This window comes from Thunnus maccoyii, chromosome 1, assembly GCF_910596095.1.
Source record: "Thunnus maccoyii chromosome 1, fThuMac1.1, whole genome shotgun sequence".
Taxonomy (NCBI): domain Eukaryota; kingdom Metazoa; phylum Chordata; class Actinopteri; order Scombriformes; family Scombridae; genus Thunnus; species Thunnus maccoyii.
The window spans coordinates 7,546,375-7,567,071 of record NC_056533.1 but is presented as its reverse complement, the minus strand read 5'-3'; the positions used below and the strand labels follow the sequence as shown (position 1 = coordinate 7,567,071).

General features: G+C 39.5%; 1 protein-coding gene across 1 annotated transcript in view; it reads right to left on the bottom strand.

Annotated features, from left to right (window-relative positions):
• Positions 1-1,211: 1,211 nt before the first annotated feature.
• Positions 1,212-20,697, bottom strand: part of cdh8 (cadherin 8) — a 108,965-nt gene continuing 89,479 nt past the window's right edge. The window contains exons 11-15 of the mRNA XM_042421778.1: positions 11,557-11,693; positions 8,827-8,948; positions 7,971-8,088; positions 3,437-3,688; positions 1,212-3,240 (exon numbers count right to left, since the gene is read on the bottom strand). Of these exons, the coding sequence (XP_042277712.1) occupies positions 2,747-3,240; positions 3,437-3,688; positions 7,971-8,088; positions 8,827-8,948; positions 11,557-11,693 (1,123 nt within the window). The 3' untranslated portion in view covers positions 1,212-2,746. The remainder of the gene's footprint in view (positions 3,241-3,436; positions 3,689-7,970; positions 8,089-8,826; positions 8,949-11,556; positions 11,694-20,697) is intronic.

Sequence of the window (20,697 nt, the reverse complement as noted above, 5' to 3'; positions counted from 1 at the left end):
TTTTTCCCATCTTGTTGCCATTTTTCGGGTGCGGGTTGAATCTAAAGCTGTAATAATAGCATGTTGAGTCAAGTGGGTTAAAAGTCCGTTTTTGCATCAGGAAAGACAGTGAAACTGACTTTTATAGCATTCAAAGGGTGCAGGGCAAGCATATACTAGGTGACTAAGTGAAGAAAAGCCTGGGAAATAAAAAGCTACAGGGCTGCTTTTGTCCTTATCACGCTGTTGGATGACGCATAAACCTGCCAGAAGCTTCTTTTTTTTTTTTTTTTTTTTTTTTTTTAGAGATTCATCACAGCCATCCTGTTGTTTTGAGTATGGCTCCAGTTGTGATTCCTGCTCTTCTCTTGTTGGATATCATTCTGTGATGGTTGATACTTTCCAGGAGCTATTTCGTGATAAAATGCAATTTGCTTTTTTGGTACGTACACTTTCAGTCAAACTGCTTTCACTTCTACAGTACTTCAGGTTGTAATTTTCTATGAGAAGAAACAGAACACCAACCATCAATGAGACCCATGAATTTGGTACAGGGTGCACTGATAACAACTTTATAAAAGGTACTCCAGCGATTCAGTATTGTGCATCCATAAAGAGTACTCACAAGAGACAGATTTCAAAACATAAATGGTCAAAATCAAAGCAGCAGAGGCAGAGATATCCTGATGTTTAGCCCCTAAAAGTCCAAAAGCACTGAATCCTACATTTCCCACAATGCAACTCCATAGCATCTTTTGTCAGACACTCCATTACTAGTAAACTCATATGTCTTTGAAACTCCATGGCTCAAGTTTGTAATGCAAACTTCCTGCTATAAATGTGTAGTATCTGAACCTAAGCCTAGATTACCGTGATGACATCACTATGACATCATCAGGCTTATTTTTCATACTTTGAAAAGTTCCCTCCAGTGCCACAGACAACATTGTACAACTGTTTTCACAGGCTCAGTAGACAAATAAACAAATAAACTGACCTTCATGAGTAAAATCAGCGGAGTGCCCCTTTAATAATGTTCTATCTGCTATTTTTGATTGTCCATAATCTCTCATCTTCATAAGAAAACCACACATATTCAGTAATATTTATAAAAATATATTTCACAAAGTAGGAAACAATACAGGGTATCTTAGATTACAGTACAGGGAGTAAATAATTGAACATACACATTTATAAGCATTAAAGCACAGTAGAAAATATGATCTGCATGTAGGACTATTCCATATATATTGTTTAGTCTACCGAGAACTGCCATAATACTGTATCAGTACAAACTGAGTATGCACGCAGCTTTAGTGCCATTGAAATTCTCATTATGTGCAAGAGCTAACGTGCAGAGACAAAACCTACCACCTCATTGAAAGCTAATGACGTTAGCAGTAACTCTATGTACAGTACAAGTCTTTTTTATTGATATCATACAGTGTAAGCACAATATGCACATGGTCTGGATTTATGTCTTCATTTTCTTGGGCTAATAATGCAATCTGTGTTTCCTAAATGAAATTTGATGTTTGGAGGGAGTCACATACTTAGGTATCAATTGGACTATTGTGCTCAGACGGTCACTGGCTGTACCTCAGAATATGTTATGAGATATATTTTACACAGAATTAGCATGTGTCAGAAAGGTCCCATTCCTGCAGTCCCAATTAATTAGATCATCTGTATTGTTACAGTAACTTATAGCTCTTGTTTGCTTGCCTGCTTACATCTAGTCTATATTGTCAATTGCAATAAATTCATGTTATGGTTTGGCTGTTATGAAATAGTGTTCAAGTGGTTGAAAAAACAGCTGAATGTGAAATAATCTAAACACACTCACTTCAAATTGTCAGCACAGAAAAAAATATGATTTAAGAGCAGATAAAAACTCATAGAACAATAATGAATCAACACGTCTCTTGTCAAAAAACATTAGATTACAATTGTATTTAATGTTGCTTCTGTAAAAAGAAGGCCTCAGAGTTTCTACATTTCTCTTTTTTGTCTTCACTTCAGTCTTTTATAGGCTAGTAACACTTGCGACCCACACCTGTAGCGTGTAAATACAAAGAGTTGTATAAAGCAAGCCTTCTGGGCTTTAGATAGTTTATAAATGTGGCCACCAGAGAACATATCAAATGATAACAAATTCACCTTAAAGCCAATACTGGTTTGTCTTTTTGCTTTTTTTTTCAAATCATACATACATTCATCATTGTAATGTAGACCATATATTGCTTTTTCATTGTCATTTTGTTTCAGATCACCGATCAGCTTGGTGGCTTAGGGAGATTTGAAACAAGACTCCCTCTGCAGCTCCTGTAGTCCAGCTTGCTGTCCATGGAGCATGGAGTATGATGTCCGCTCAAGCTTCAGAGAACCCAACAATATCCATATTTCCTTTCATTGAGCAACTACCAGCAATCCCAGGGTTTTTCTGCTACTGGCAGTCACAGCAAATGACTAACACCCAAAATACTGCTAGACACTCCACAACGGAATCTAAGTTACACTCCACAAGAATCATAGATCTCCTAATAAAGACATGGTTTGGCTCAACAATTACAACGCGCTTGACGTAGTGGATGACGACTGCTATACCTCACTCTAAGAAGAATACAAAAAGGTGGCCTCCCTTAACTTTTTTTCTTTTTAAACACCTGTTTCTAAAAGCCAGCAAACCCCCTAGCATTTAATACACAAGTATGTGGACAGAAAAAAAAAAAAAAATCTGAAAGGTCTTTTTCTAACAAACCAAAGGTCAGGTCTCGCGGTCGCTCTCGCCCACAGAGTAGAGCTCCCCAAGTCTTCTGAAGCGTGGGCCCCACTCTCTGAGATAGTCATAGTTCTGGTCCGAGTCTGATGACGCCGTCTCCAGTGAGCTGAGAGAGCCGGCAATGGAACCCCGGCCCTCGTATCCATAGATCTGGATGGAGTCGTAAGGCGGTGCTGTGGGATCATTGTCTGCCTCGTGGAGCCGGACGTTGATGAATTCATCCACGTCCACACCATTGGGGCCTGAGTGCTGACCTGCTCTGGGCATAAACTGCAGATCGGGCTTGATGTCCTTGCGTGGCAGATAGCCATTGATGCCGTCTGGGTTCTGCAGCGTGGCGATGTCGAAAGCTTCTGTGTCCTCCTCGCCACCTCCTTCGTCATCGTAACGGATAATATTCTCCCTCACATCTTCATCATCCTTGATAATCAGAGGCTCATTTTTGTGTCTCCTCAGGGTCACAAATAGTACTACTATTACTGTCAGAAAGAAAGACAGACAGAGAGGATGGCACAAAGAAAAAAAGAAAGAAGAAGTCTAGGTCAAGCTTTGACAAGTGGATTTTTTGTCAGTGTAAGTAGATATATCAACAAGGTCATATCATGCAAGCTTTCATCTGTTAAACCACTTCATGGTGATAATGTTACAACAAAGAAAAAAAAAGAAACACCTCACCTAACAGCAATATAATGCAGGCCAGGATGGCGATAAGAGCCCCCATACTAAGACCAATAGGTAAGACGTAGGCCTCCACGTTGCAGGACTGGACGATGCCGTCCTTGCTGCACCCACAGACTCGGATGGTGAGGGTGTTGGTGCTGCTCATGGGTGGATTGCCGTTGTCTGTCACAATGATTGGCAGGAAGTACATCTCTTGTTTCTGTCGTCGGAAGGTATCATGCTTGGCTAGAACGCTGATTGAATTGTCTGTCAGAGAGAGGTAAAGCCAGAGATGAATTTTTGCAAGGATGTGTGAAAAACCCATTACTATTCACAGTGGCGACAGACTGAAGTTCTATTATTAAATTGTGTGAAGATCAGTGCAGCATGAGGGTAAACTAATTTCACATCAATCGTCACTAGGCTTTTTAGCATTCTCACATTCCAATACTGTGGATGGATTTCAGCCACCTTCCTTTTTTTCGACAGTCCAATTTGGGAATTCTGAGGGAAGGCGAACCTAAGTTTGCTGTCCCCCTTTGAAAGCTGAGGAAATGAAGGGACCACGGCAGGCGACACTGACTTAGAGGATGGCACATGTCGACCCAGAAAGGTGCCAGCTGCTCTTTGATGACACTTCTGTGAAGATGTCTGCTCATTAGCTGGCTCTCCTTACCCTGCTCACATTATCAAACACTTGCATTCCCATAAGAATCTACTCCTGCTGATCTTATGGAAAACGTACAAGATTTCTGATAATCTAACCTTTGCCTCTCTCCATGAGGGTGCTCTGACAAGAGAAGGGAAAATAGAACTGGTGATACACGCTATAGAGAGATGGGCCATGTTGAAACATCCTCGTTGACAGAGCAAACTTAATCAAAAGATGGAATGCTTCATGATAGAATTATTTGCTTTGCACAGTATGTAATTGATGTGAACATATGCTCAGATTTATTTTCTTATGAGTGCTGCCACAAAGTAGCACGCTCTGCTTTGTGAGCACCGACGTGTCCTATTTCATTTGGATCACTCAAGACTGCATAGTGAGGATGCAAATATCTACTATACTGTAGTAAACCATCAGGGCTTGTCCTCATATACAGGGCATTTTTATTTTCTTTGCAACTATTGACGGTAAAAATAGAATTAAACATTTCATGCCCATCAGCTCATCAACATAAGGGGGCTGCTATTCAAAGAGAAAGATAGCTGTGCAGATAACCTTCAAACAGAATGAACTCACAGCAGTTACAAGAATGCCGTTATTTTTATCTTTATATATTAGGCCACATGAACGGTGGCTCATCTACCGACTGATGGATCTTGATGAAAACACTGTGTACGTTGAAATATTAATTGTCATCATAACAAAAGCAACAACTCATTTGAATAAAAAAATGTCACTATAAATAACTTAATATGTGGGAGGCTCCAAATGACAGTGGTGGCAGCAGAAGTGACACTAACAGTCTGAAAACTTTCTGAACTTCTGAAGTCTACTAGGATGAGCACACGACACATTCATGAATGCCAAGCCAGCAGGACTTAACTACTTTACACTGACATAATATCAAAGTAATAGAAAAAGCAAAAAGTTATAAAGTCGGTGGGTCAGGTTTCATTTAGACAGAACCACTCACTGTTTTTTATATATATTTTTTTATTATATTACTGAAAGGGAAAAAGATATGTGGAGATACATCAGAACTGCTTTGGTAGCACCCAAGTCTTTGAGTGTTAGGGCCGGTGTACATGTTTGATTGACAGCTGGGTAACAGGGGCACAACACAATAAAAGCAAACGTGTGCCGGTAAATGAAGCTTACAAACTGAAAACCACATTGTGTTAGCAGTGGTATTGAAGAACAGGGACTGCACCAATTAATATGCAAGCTGACCGATGTTGACATTTGCTGATAGGTTTTTAAGCTGTTAAAAGTGCCACAACTGACTAGCTAATTAGCCAAAAAAAATGATGTCAGCAAGCACTTCTCCCTTGATAAATGTTTGTCTGCTAGCTCTTTCAGAAAGCCAAGGTGCAACACAAGACACATCTCCATGCTTGTAGGATGAGCAGGTGAAAAGATATTGGTGATTGTTGTGGTTCAAAACTGAGGCTTTTTTTGTGTTGCAACTGTTGTATAGCTGTCATGGTTGATATTTTCTATTTAATATCTATTAGCCAATTAAGATAAAGATTAAATAATTTCACTATAAATATATATACATACATACAAACTATAACTTTCTTACTGGTATTCACTACATATAGACAGGGGATGCCACCATGAAACTCGGAAATACAAAATACATTTCTCCCTTTTAGGTACTAATGATTTCTCAAAAGAAAGCACAGAATGTAAAAGCTATACTCCAAAGCTATACAAATTTTGCTAAACAGTGGCCACAAGTGACAATTTCGGAGTAATTGTAAATAATAAATTATAAGTAGGACAAATAAAGAAAATTCACAGTCAGTGAACATAAGCTACTGGTCATACCAGACCAACAAAAGGCTGATATATGGTAGGTCACTCGACACTTTTGATAGGCGTCATTCGACAGAAACAACATATTTTCGACACTTTCCTTTCATGACACACACTTGGAGAATTTTGTTATGTCACAGACACCATCAAATTTTGTCATGCAGTGTGATCGGGTAGTGTTCCTAATATTGCCATAGTGTTTTCAGTTTTTTTTTCTTACTTATATTTTGGTCTGTAACTTTAGATAACTTGTAACATCCTTGTTTAATAAGTCCCAGTCTGGATGATATAATGTAACTAAACGAGCCGGCTTGAGGATAGCGTTTGGTTACCATAGAGACAACTGAAAACTTTCACCAAAGCATAAACTGAAAACATTGTGCGACTCTTTAATTTCTGTTGAGCAACACTTATCAAAAGTTTGGAGTGACCTACCATAAATCAGCCTCAAGGCTATATCCACAAAACCCATTTTATTGCTTAGAAATTCAACTTAAATAAAATTATCTTCCTCTTACAAATTTGGAGTTGAATTCTGAAAAGAGTTTCTATCAGCAGAATTTCATTTTTGGCAGTATGGTGAATGTATGTTGTCTCAGTTACTGAGGATGGGCCGCTCTGCTTTATTGCAACTCCACCCCCCCCCCGAACACAGAGTTGTCAGAGTGCTGGATATCTTCTATGCAGCTGGTCAAAACCTTAGCCATTTTCCCCAGTGTGGGCAACCCCTAACCTCTTCACTGTTCAATCCCTACAATTAGACTCATCATCGCAAACAAAAGCAGCACACAGAGGCTCACAGGAGCCTGACGCTCTTCACTGAAGTGTCTCCCACAGCTGCCGATTCAGATAGAAATAGTCGCTGAAGTGCTGGGGGATATGTTAAGTTGGGCCTCTTTTCTCTGTTTGGAATTAGCAATACCATAGACAAGTGGTTGGTGTGGTATGTAATATATAGAGCTGAGCCACAACACATATTTACTATAGTTTCAGGCGAAGCACATTGTGTGTGTAGTGAGAAAAAATTCAGGCTCTTAACTAACAGAGAGCAGTGCTTATACTGGTGAAACATCTCTACTGGAGGTTTTATCTGTTACATCATTGTAAGAAACTAGTAAATGTCTTAACAAAAGGACACTGTTCAGGAACCTGCATGACTTATACTCTGAGTTTGATCCACAGTGGAGACAGCAAGTCTGCACCAATTGACTAGATCTTAATTTTTGTATAAAATCATATTCAATTTTCTGACTGGATTTTTGAACATACAGTATGTGACAAGGAAAAAAGTGGTAGTTTTTTGGGTTTTTTTAGCTACTACTTTATGTGTCAGAAAATGTATGAATATGCATAGCTGAGGCTATTTTTGCATTGCTTGTGATTATTACACTGGTGTCTCATGTTCCTGCCTGCTAATGTACCTGTTTCCAAAGTAAAAAGTTTTTATATTTATCAAAAGATGGCTAGTCCATTTCATGACCTGATTTTTAGGTAGTCTTTCTTCTGTCAGAGAGAGGCTACAGTACGTTAGCCTGCAGCCTCTGCATCGAAACAGAAGGCTAGTACCATATGAAGATTTTTTGCCCCGAGCTGAAAACATTACACAACGTCATCATGAACACAGCCTGTTCAGAGCCAGTTATGGAGGGGAGGCAGGAGAAGAAGATTGGAATAAAGACAGAGAAAGAAAAAAAAAAAAAAAAACAGCAAATAACCAATCAGAGTATTTAGCAAATAAATTTAGTACCATCTGCCACACTGCAACAGCTCCTAGGAAGTCACCCTACATTGAGCTGCAAGACTACCAAGAAAAGCCATTTGGATCCCATTCATTTAGTTTCCCTCAAAACGCACTGGGGAGTGAAAAAGAAGCTGGTGTCCAGACAATTTCACATCTGCTAATTGTGAGCTACACTGATCCAGCAGATTTCATCTCCAGTACGGCTAACACGCCGCGGGTCAGAGATTAGACTGGAAAGCCATTGGAGAAATTTACAGAAACTTCAGTCATTCTGTCACAAAAGAGTTACTTCTCTTTTTTTTTCTTTTGTTTCTCACCTTGGTTGTTTTTGATGGTAAAATTGGGATTATTGAGCATCTCCGGGACTAGACGATAATCAAAATAGTGGCCCTGAATTGGGTCGTCTTTGTCCACCGCGCTGACAGTCTGGATCACCTGTGTTGAAAACAGAGAGACAAGAAGATATACAGAGGAGGGCTCAAAGCCATTAGAGGAGGCAGCCTATTCATTACTCTGTTTTTGCCACCACAGATTGCCTCAGTGTAATACTGGCTGGATCACACCTGATGAAATATATGCCCTATTCATTCCTGGAGTTGGAGATTATTATCAATGAGGTCCTGTCTCGTCTGGCACACTTTCAGGCTCCTGGCTCTATCTGTTAATCTGTCATCACAGGTCTTATCGTGCTGTATGTCTTTATGATTGATTGGAAATTAGAATTCAGGCCCTGCAGGACAGTTTCCTTTTTTTTCAATTCTTTTTTTTTTTTCCTCTCTCCTTTCAATAAAGCTCCCTATTGTACGTACGTAGGTCCCCTGAATGAGGTCGATTGATGAGAAGGAGAATGCTAAGTACTTGTCCAGGATTTTTGGCTGGGGGAAGCATTGTGCCATCTGGAGGAGGACATGAAAGACAGTCTTGAATTATGATCCACTCTGATCAATCCTGACTGCTCTCATTTCCCCTTTGCTCCGCGCACACTGTGTCAAGGGAGGACTGTTGCAGGGAAAAAGGACCGTACTCCCACCTCTGTAGTTTCACAGTGAAATAAATAGGCTATAATTCACTGTGGCCAATCATTACAGGGGAGGAAAGAGAGAGAAAGAAAAGGAGAGAGGGAGAGAAAGTGATAGATCACTAGTTTGATGAATGAGGCACTTCTTTTCTTACCTGTCCAGGTTTTCCATTTTCACACAGATAGGCCTCGTATTCAGTGGCAAATTCAGGAGCATTGTCGTTAATGTCCATTACTCTGATGGCCACGATTGCCCTAGATATCTGACTGTGGTTTCCTAATACACAAAAGAGATAGATAGATAGATAGATAGATAGATAGATAGATAGATAGATAGATAGATAGATAGATAGATAGAGCAAGAAGATAAAAAAGAAAAAAGAGGGGGGACAAGAAGGAAAATAAGAAAAGACAATGAGAGAAATATAAAAACAAGGTTACACATGAAATCCCAGGTAAATTCAGTGACCTAGTTTTAATTTCCTTTATTTTCCATCTTTATTTCTCCCTTCATTTCCTGAGCTGATGGGATGACAGACAATAAGCCACATCAATCTACATTTTAGCTGGTTTCAATGATGCAAAACAGGATTCTAGGCAACAGAAGAGTAAAAAAAAATCCCATTCAAAGTGCTTTTGAAAATCCCCTGTACACTGTCATGTTTAAAACATGAGGGTTAAAACATGCATATTAATGAGTCATTGGTAACTGAAGTCTAAAAAGACAATAAAAGGCAGTTTAATTAGATTAGATTTTGATTGGAATTATTCATCACTGGTAATTGACAGCCCCTTTCGAGAGTCCCTGTCCCTGTAACGGTTGTATTTATTAATCAGTGGTGCAAATGCCAACTTTTAAAGCAATTATCTATTAATGTGGCCCTAAGAGGGCTGTGTCACTGTGGCCAATGACACCCATGTTTTTTTAATTTTTAACTTTTATTGTTTCATTTTATTTATATGGGGCAATGCAGCTTGTCCCCACACTTCTTACAAGAAAAAAACATATTTATAATGAGAATAACTAATTGTAGTGTCTAGATAATTTGGACATTGACCTAAGATCTCTTGAGCACTGAGGCTGTCTTAAATGCTAACAGTAGCGAGTGAGGACTTGTGAGAATTTATCTTTTATCTGAGAGGGTTTAAATCACATAAATCTAGAAAGTGTCAAATGTGAAAATGCACGCTAAAATGCAATAGGAGCTAGAAAAAAAATACAAAAACAGTCAGTTGGATAGCATCTGTATAAGGTTTGCTAACATAAGCTAAGATTAGACACTAAAAACTACTGGTAATACCAGACCAAGTGGAAATGAGTATAATGAAATGAACAAGGGTGCATTTTATTGCTTATGAATCCAACGTTTTATTTGAAATATTTTTTTCCTTCAAAAGTTCTGGTTGCATTTTACCCACCATCATGACATTGAACAATTTTGGAGTAACTAAATATAATTCTATTTACATGCATTAGTCAGAGATTATTATTTTTATAGACAAATATATTTTTTTATTTTCTTTTTTAAAAAAGCTACATATGGAGCAGTGGACAGGATACCCCAGAATCAGAAGGTCCAGGAGACAAGTTGAAAAAGAGGTAAGCAGTGAGGAGAGTGGAAATTGACAGTCTGATAGACAGTGATAGATGGATTAGGGCACAGGGAAAGAGAGGGAGCCTCCACCCTCTCCAGAAGTGACTTTCTCCCAGCAGCAGACAGGGAATAGAATCTGATTAGTCAGATGTCAACTGGTGCGAGGCGGCAGAACGCGACTCCGTTTGGGTGGCAAATGGCATCAGGATAGAACTGGGAACACATCTATTCCTCTTCACGCCAGAGAAGACACCGGCTTCCCCTCCCCATCCGTGAAGAATAGCAAAACTGCCATATTTATTTTGGCAAATTCCTATTAGGTGTTCTCAGAGATGCCACTATCTCGAGCCACAGTTACTTTGCCAAGAGGCATGAAAACGCGCTTTAAACGTATGGGTGCGAGACATGACAAGGAAACCGGCTTATCAAATGAGACACATTCAATTCCTCCAATGGGCTGCTACGATGGTGGGATTTGTCTGTACTGCACGGCCAAAACATTATGACAGTGTTTGGGCTTTCATTTATTCTGACAATTAATGTGTGTTTCCTTTGATTAAGGAAAGAAAGGGACAGATAGAGGAGGAGACAGAGAGAGAAGGAGAGAGAAATAGAGCGGAAGAGGACAGGGGGGAAAAAAAAAAGTTACAAGCTGTGTAAATTTCTATTCCAATAGCTTTAAGGGGTACATTAAGCTTTATCACAACATACAGCCCCCCTGAAACAATCTGTATGCAAATAAAGCCTTACATATGGTTTGAGCTGTTTGTAGCTCTGCCGGCAACATTTTCTACGTAGTCAGTGAGTTTTGCGGTTCGCAGATGTTCTTTAATCTGTAATGGATGCTGGCGTTGGAGCAATCCACTCTGGAGCATGTCTTTAAAACTGTTTATTTGATACGTCTTAATGTTCTTGCACTTTCACAAATTGACTACTGAGCTGTTCAATTCAATCAAAACTCAGCAAATTAACGTATTTAATGCCTCTGTGGACTCAAATGCTAATTGTTTGTGCCATAGTCTCGGAGTGATTAAAAGCGCTGGTTTACAAAGCGCTATACTGTTGAGCAGAGGATTGTGTGTAGCAGGTCAGTGATTCCTTTGACAGAGACAATCCATGAAGTTGCTTGGAAGAAGGAGGCATTGTACGTGTCCTCCTGCACTTCCCATTTTTTAAAGCTTACATGCCAATGAATGTCTAACAGTATGTTGATTTTGAAAATGGGGCATTACAATTCATGAGGCGCAATGTGCACAGCCGGGGTGGACAGAGTCAGGGGAGGGTACTTACTGACTTCTGTGGCGGTTACTGTGATGTTGTGCCACATGTCGGTCTCCCGGTCCAGTGTTTTGGCCAGTGTGATCTTCCCATCATCCACGTTGATGTTGAACTGCCTCTCCAGGTCTGTGTGCCGATCAATGAAGTACCTGCAAAGACAATTGGTGATCAGAAATTTGAGCCAAAACTCTGCATCACTGAAGCATCTTTTACAATCCTTGGGGTGTTGTGGCTAACGGGACCTTATCCATCAAGAGAAACCTGTAGATTAATGCACTTTAAAAACAGCAGGAAATCAATAATTATCATCTGAGGAATAATTACAGCCTTCACATGAGCAGCAGGGGGCATTAAAGCCTAATAAGGTCAGTGAAGTCCCCTGTCCCCCGAACATGGCGACGCGTCCCTCCTGCAAAAAAGACCATTAGTACATGTTGTGTCAGGGTAAGAGATAGGGTGTTGTTAACCCTGTTTGGGATATGTCAACACTCAATGGCTCCCAAAGGCTTTGCATTAATGAGTTAGGACAGCATTGTGTCACACACAAGCTCTAACAACAGAAGGGGGGGGCCAGAAAGGAAATAATGGATGTAATGGCGATGAACCAATGACCGGCCTGTTATGTGTGACCTTGTCTAATCTTCTGCAAAATGATTTTGTTTTATTTTTGAACCACAAATCCTGCAGACCCAGTTTTGGATCCTTCTCAAGCAGCATGCCTTTAAAATTAATCAGATTCATTTGCAAAACTTTCCTTTTCCTGATTCTGTTTCTCTGTGACCCACACTGTGACACACTGAATTTTTGGGACTTGTACTGTCTTAAAAATACAGGCAATACATAGAACTCTCCAGAAAAGCTCCAGCAGTGGGTATGAAATTGGAATGCACATAAAAGAGAATTTTCCGATGCCACTTGAAGCTGTGAAATCGCTCTTTCATGTTGCAACGCGCACAGCGCCAATTCTTGGGACAAGCCCACACAAAACGGACTAAAAAAGAATCTGTCATTATGGGTCATCTTTGGTTTCACACATTTCATTTGCCATTACGTGTGACTGTCATAAACATCCTACTCACCCAAAACACAAGACCGCAGTGATTCACGTGAGCTAATTACACCGTGTACCGTGCTAGTGTTTCCATACCTCCAGGACAAACTGCTCCTGTTTCTTTCTTTCTCTCTCTGTCTCACTCTCACATCCCCCCTCAAAATCTCTCCCCCTCTTACTCACTAAAAAAGTTTTTTTTTTTTTTTCTATTCCATCCAGCTGGGTCTCAAGCTATTCCTAATCCAATTCCCCTATTCAATTCTTTGCAGTCCCCCTTCCCCACATAGACATCCCTCGGCCACCAGGCGCCCTGCTCACCCTGTCTCCCTTCCCTCCTAACCCTGGGTGTCGTACCATCTTGCAGTGGAACCGCTCATCCCTATCAGTGCGGACCTGTTGGCAGGAACCCTGCAGTATTTATATGAAAGAGAAGAGAGAGGGAGGAAAAAATGGATACACAGAGATAGAAATGGAGGAATAGAGAAAGAGCACCAGAAAAAGCCAAAGACAAAGTCACAACAACAACAATTTATATGAAGGAGGGTGCCACTTATACAAGAATGGTGGGAAAATGAAATAAATAAACCACTGGCCCAGATTCCAATTGTTGGGGAGATGTACCGAGCCGTGACATTTCCATTTTTGAGATGAAATGGTGTAAAATCCTCTAGACGCCGGGCTGGGAGAGGTCCACGAGGACTCCCCACCCCCCTCTCTCTTTCCCTCTTACCCTGCAGACGCAGAGCACTTTCAAGACAGGCAGACAGCAGCAAACCACCTGGGAGCAGCCTCTCTCCTGCAGACTGAGTGGATCCCAGTCAAACTCTGACAGCCTCACGTGGAAGCGAGGAGACAGACCCTGAAATGTTCTGCCACCTGTCACTCAAACTGACAACGTGATGTGAAAAGAATTAAAAGCAAATAAAAAATGATATCCAGCGTTATACGTGCGCGGTTTCCCTGAGTGTGATGTGAGCATGTGCGCAAATGCACACGCATGTCTTTGTGTATGTGTGTACTGTCGCGTTTCAGCTTTGCTTCACTTTTCACAAGCCCTTAAACGGCATTGGGCTGACCTCAGCATAACAGTTAAACATCATGTAGATGCTGTTTATGCCAAATATTTTACAGCAGTGACACATTCTCACAACTGATGCAACAGACATCCAGAAACACTCAGTCTCAATGTAAAACAAAGATCATTTGATAATCAAAATGCATTAGTGTGATAGTAGCTGTGCATAAAGCTGTGCTTAAAAAAAGATAACTATAAGCTTTCATCAGTCAGATGGATCTTGTTTTTCTTCATTTACAGTGTACCACTGCAACATCCCTTCAATCACTCAATCACTCAATCAATCAATCAATCAATCAATCTTTATTTATATAGCACCTTTCAAACAAATCAAATGCAATTCAAAGTGCTTTGCAAGCAATTGAAACAAGTAGGATATAAAAAAAGTGAGTAACTGAGTAAACTGAGTAAGACAACAATAAAAGATGGGTAGTTAAGATAATAAAATGTGAATAATAAAAGATAATACAGGCAATAAAAATGACAATAAAAATAAAATTGTGAAATACAACACAATATAAATAGATTATAGTAAAACAGTAAAATGTTGATAAAATAAAATAGAATAAAATAAATTAAGATGATCATAAATAAAATATGCATAAATAATAAAACAATCAAATCTTAAAACACTACATGAAATCCAGACTAAATAGATGGATTTTTAGTTTACATTTAAAAATATCAATATTTTCTCAGATCCTCTGAAAGCTGTTCTAGCAGTTCGGAGCATAACGGCTGAAAGCAGCAGCACCAAATGTTCTTGTTCTGCTTTGTGGAAAAGCAAAAAGAGAAGAACCAGAGGATCTGAGGGGCCTTCCTGGTTCATACACCAATAGCATTTCTGAGAGGTAGTCTGGTGCAAGGCCATGTAGTGCTTTATAAACTAATAAAAGAATTTTAAATTCAATACAATGTAAAGACTTTAAAATAGGCGTAATGTGTGCTCTCCTTTTGGTCTTAGTCAGCATTCATGTAGCAGGATTTTGAATGAATTGTAGAATTTATGTATTCTTCGGTAGACCAGAAAGGAGAATGTTACAATAGTCTAGCCTGCTATAAAAGCATGCACCAGTCTCTCTGTGTTGCTCACAGAGAGAAATGGCCTCACTTTGAAGATGTTCTTCAAATGATGAAATGCTGTTTTTGTGACACCCCACACATGAGCCTTGAAATTAAAATCAGAATCAAAAATCACTCCTAGATTACTTGCTTCTTGGCTTAGGTTGAGCCCTAGTGTATTTAGTTTGGAGACCAGTTTCTTGCCTTTGAACAAATGATCAGTACTTCTGTTTTATCCTGGTTGAGCTGTAAAAAATTCTGTGCCATCCAGGCCTTTTATATCTAAAATACAGTTAAAAAGTCCCAGTGTCACCAGGAGACACTGCCACATAGAGTTGAGTGTCATCAACATAGCCATTGAAAGAGATGGCGTGCCTCCTGATGACACATCCCAGGGGTAGCATGTACAAATTAAAAAGTAACAGTCCTAATGGTCCTTTTCACTGCACTTCTCACAGATCATCTGTCAATCAAACTGTGTGGCCATGGCATCTTCTCTGTTTGAATTTCTATGGGTGGTAATCTTTTGTCTTTTTAGCCACGGTGACTATCACTACACACTGATTTTTCGTTTTCATCACATAATGCGTAGGAGACACCAAACAGTAAGTGTAAACACTAGTTTAACTGCTATTGTGCTGCCTCACTTTTACTATTACGAAATTGTCTTTAATCTTAACTTTCATTTTGAAATGAAGAGATGAAATAATGTGAATTAAAACATGCTGTAAAGTGATCTTGAAAGCCGCCATTTGACCTTGAGCAGTGGGCATGTGGCTGTATGGAGTCTGTATCACAATGAGATGATGTAAACTGTCTGTCAATCCAATAGCAAAGCACTGAATTGACCTCTGGCAAAATATGCTATTTCATCTTTCTCTATATGTATTAATGACAACTTAAGAGACTAATATGGATACCTTATGTTTGGTTATCAAGAACTGTTTTATTCAAAATTTGAGCTACCATAAGGGGCAGCTGTGGCTCAGGAGGTAGAGCAGGTTGTCCACTAATCGGAAGATTGGTGGTTCAATTCCCAGCTTCTCCTGTCCACAGGTTGAAGTGTCTTTGGGCGCCAGCACCCTGCATAGCTTGCTGCCATTGGTGTGTGTGTGAATGGTGGAATGTGGCTTATAGTGTAAAAAGTGCTTTGAGTGGTCGGAAGACTAGAAAAGGCACTATATAAGAGCAGTCCATTTACCTTTCAAATGTGAGAAAACATTTAATTTTTAAATTGTAATAATCTCTTCAAATTCAATTTTCAAAAAGCAGGGGGCCATCCTAAAATGCACTGTGTATCTGACAATTGCCTGTCCTTTTTTCCTATTATTAAACAAGGGTATTTTTCTTTAGAAATGCAAAATTGAGAAAACTACAAAGCCATGCTGTACATATAATAATAACCAAACCATCTGAGAAATAATGTGAGGGAGCATTTTCGATTAGACTACATGGATGGGGAAATCGTGGATACGGGTAACTCAAGTCAGGCAGTGGAGGAATTTAAGGATTAGGTTACGTTGCCTTTAGAGTAATTTGTATGAATTGATAAATTGACAAAAAAATGTGTTGGTACAAATTTGTTCAAAACTTGCTGAAATACTGTTTCTACATGACCTTTCTTTCTTTGTAATTTCTGCCCCTGTTACTTATTGGCAGACATATATTCTAATACCTTTGTCATACTGTATACACTGTCAGCTAGGCCCATGTAGGCTCTACTTAGCTCTACTGCAAGGTTTGCGTTGGCACAAAATAAGAGTCCTAAAGATTCAGAAGCCGTGGAAAAGGTTTCATGTATGCACGTGTTTGTGCTTTTTCACACCTGTGTGTGCTGAGTTTTATCTCCATCAGAGTGTGAATGTGTGTGAATGTGTGCATCTAAGTAACTGAGTGCCCTTAACAGGTTGGAGGGAGAAGAGGAGAAAAGATTCAGAACAAATGCTTTTTTTTTGTTGTTGCTGCAGAGAACAAAATGCATCTGTGACATTCCTGCTTGTTATTAGGTCAGTAATTCCACCGGGAGGATCACAGATATAGAACTAATTTTGCCATCCCCTGAATGCTGACCAGTTGTGTTTTAAGACTACATTTTATTCAGGTGGGATCCCAGGCTCTTTTACATGGAAGGTGATTTCCCTTATTCTCCCAACTAATATATAAATAAAAAAATATCAAAAAGAAAAAAAAAACCTCCTGCAGAAATAAAGGTCTAGGCCTTCTTGACATTAAATTTCCATTAATTTCATAACTGTCTCCTTTGTATGACTGCTTGTATTACCATACAAAGCATGTCACCTGTCAGCTGTGTTAAAACAACATAGAAAAGCCTGGAGAAAGAAACAAGCTCTGCAGAATTCAATTATGTTTCTACAATTCCCCACATAAGTAAAAGCGAAAAGCAAAAAAAGAGAATAAAGATAAAGATGTAGACCAAATTTGTTTAAAATCCATAGAGGATTTTTTGGTATCCATATTTTGTAAAAAAAAAAAAAATACAATTTACAGCTTTGTATGAAATCCAGCAGTTCATGTCAGGCAGCCTCAGTGACTGCCAGATGTCACATTGCTTTTTATTTGTGATCAGTCAGGTAGAAAACAATAGCACACGCTCCAGAGAGAAGCAATACTGAGGGAGTATTTCATGGAGTGCACCTGAAATGCTGTTGGTTGGATGCATTAAGTACAGCTAAGGGGTTGTTTGTCTCCTGAGTGTGGAGGACATGGCAGCCCACCAGAGCACTCGCCCCGAGTGGTTTACACTCAGACTGGTTTGGTCTGGTCCAGCCGGGGGGGGGGGGGGGGGGGGGGGGGGGGGATTGAGACGGAGAGCGATTCTTATCAGAGGTGTCGACTCAAGAGCTCGTTCAGATTGTGGTCAGGAGAATGTCCACACTAATGCTGCCATTACTGCTGCCCTCCTCCACTATTCCACCTTCACCTACTGCAGCTTTCTTGGTGTAAGCCTCTTCTCTTACCAATTTGAGAAAACAGAAAGTTAGAGAAAAATAGGGAGAGAAGAAGAGACAGAAGGGAGCGAGGAGGAAAACTGTAGGCTGATCAAGTGTCATTCACAAGTAATTCAAGTGTAAAGACTAACACTGCATGTGTTACAACTGATAAATTCACTATTGTTTTCATAAGAATACTTGGTTTCTCAACTTATTTCAGTTTTCAGGATAAATCTTAAAACATATATAAAGGGTTAAGAGTAAGGAAGTAACTGTTTGTGTACATTAAATAAAGTAGAAAAATAACGTTTTTGTACAGTAACAGCTCTCTCCAGCAATGTTTCCTTTAACATTATTTGTTACTTCAAATGGATAAAGACTGAAAGGTCATTTGCATTTAGAGCTGCAATGATCAGTTGGTTATTCGAATAGTCAATTGTCAGAAAAATAATTTGCAACTATTTTGACCACTGATCGTTTAAAGGGGACATATTATGCTCCTTGTGATTTTCTATTATTTATATACTGTCAAGATGTCAGATATATCTATGTTAAGCATGGTCAAAGTTCCAAAACTTGAGGTTAACAGGTAGAAATGCTCCCTGCAAGACAAAAACCCAGACCTCAACCTGCCCTGAACGCTTTGTTTGTGATTTTTCTACTTTGCCAACAAGCTGATGTCGGCTTGGGCGCATGTGTTGTCCACGCTCCTACTTTGGATTGGATATTTGAACATTTCGAATAAAAAACTAGAAAAAGTAGGGAAATCCTATCACTATAGTTTATTGACATAGCCTCCGGAGCCAGGGGAAGTCTCCTGTGATGCAGCTTCCAAGAGTTGGCCAATCAGAATAGAACGGACTCATCAGGAGGGGGACTTAAAAATACAGGAGTTTTTGGAGCTATAAATCATGCAAAGATATTCCAGTAGAGCCCCAGATTAATAATATAGACCTATAAATGTGGATAATATGTCCCCTTTAAGTCATTTTTCAAGCAAAATCTCCAATTATTCTCTGGTTGCAGCTCCTCCAATGAGAGGATTCGCTGTTTTTTCTGTATCATTGTAAACTCAGCATCTTTGGGTTTAGACTGTTGAGTAGACAAAAAAAGACATTTGAAGATGCCATCATGCACTCAGATACATATTAAACGATAATGAAAAGAACTGTTTGTTGCAGCCTTATATACTCTACAAAAGGTCTAAATATTTGGCTTATTGTCTCTGAGGCTTTTGTTCAAATTTTCCATTATTTAGAACATACTTCTGATCTTGTAAGAGGCATTATTGAGGCTACAGCTAGTATATCTGGAAGGATTAAAATCTTCCAGAATGTAATCATTTTATCAGCCCAAAGCTCAGAGTTACAGACTAATACAAACCCTGGCTGGAAGTAAAATCAAATGGTCTTTGGTGAGAGTAATGCATCATATTAAGCCCTCCATGACAATAGTGTGTTTCATCTCATCCCCCAACAAAGAAAACACTCGACATCTGTGATAGATCACACTCATCTTGAAGATTTGCAGGGGGGTTAAAATGTACGTTTGGACTTAAAAGAAAATCACATATTGAGGTGAAGCAATTTGTTGTGACAAAATGCAAACTGGCAAGAAAATGTGTTTCTGTCTGTGTAATGTTTGAGCAGTTATTTTCCTGGATGATCAGTGGCTTTACAGGAGTTGATTAATGCAGTGTTCTATTAGCCACTTACAACTCCTGCTTCTTTCTCTTGGAGAAAAAAATTGAACGGTTGAGAGTGAGCTTTACAAAAAAAATCTAACAGCTCTTGAGAACATGTACAAAGATCCCATTCTGCTTCTCTGACTGCAGTGGATTTTTCTGGCCTGACAGTCACACAAAGCCCTTGAGCTGCAATCAATTCTAAAAAAAAAAAAAAAAACTTATCCACAAAACCTCAAAATTGGTGATTAAAAGCATAATGAACACTATGAGTGTTAGTGAATGACCTCAGGACAAATTTTAAAAAAAGGAAGAAAAACAACCTGCGTGAAGGTAAATGACCTGGTGCATAAAGGCGGCAGCCTGTGAGTCAGCTCTCACTCTATCATGCTCCAAACATTTAACAAGTGCCAAGACAGGATGTTGATCTCTGGGCAGTTTCATAGCAGCAAACATGTGAAGAGATCATATCAGCAGGGTGCTGCCATCTACATGCACACTCATTCATTATTTAGCCACTTTTTTCAATAATGAAGCACTGAATAAGGCGAATAAACTAAACTAGGCAAACATAACAAGCTATTAATACTGCACATAATTCTGAAGGAAATATTTTTTTGGAGCAACTGATTATGTTAAATTTAGTGATACACTGTATTTTATACACTTAGGACGTCAAACAAAAAGCTGATTTACTAAACTGGTCTAACTTCTCCCTCTAGAAGCACAGATTTGCATCAACAAATACTTTAGCTCCATGACACGAAATAAGGACAGAGAGAAGCAAAGGATGCCATTATACATGAAATACATGAAATACCTCTCTTTTTACCAGGGGAGGGACATCGTGCAACCTCAGGGCTCAATTCCTCCTGGCAATCTCATCACTAAACATGAGGATGCCACCAGAAAAGAAGAAAAAAAAAAAAAGAAAAAAGTAGAATGAACCAGCCCGCTCTGTAGCCTCAGCCAATCTATGAAACCCAGGCTGCTCTCTGCTCGCCATGCAATTACACGCAACCTGTTGAGTGTTGTCCCGGGAATGCGGTCAGCAAGTCGCTGGAGAATTAATGAAATGCCAAGATGGAGGGAGAGAAATTGCCTGTATAACCTATCCTCAAGGTGCCCTTGTGGTATTTCCAAGAATAAGTCACACAAGAGGAGAATATAGCACGGCTGGTCATACATTGAAGAGAAGAGAAAGTTGTGCTGCCTTCAACTCACATTTTATTTTTATATCTGTGGAAATGAGAGCAATCATTGAGTCGCTTCTTCACTGGCAAAGACACTACCACAGTCTCAAAAGGTCACAGGCGAGATTCAATTGCAT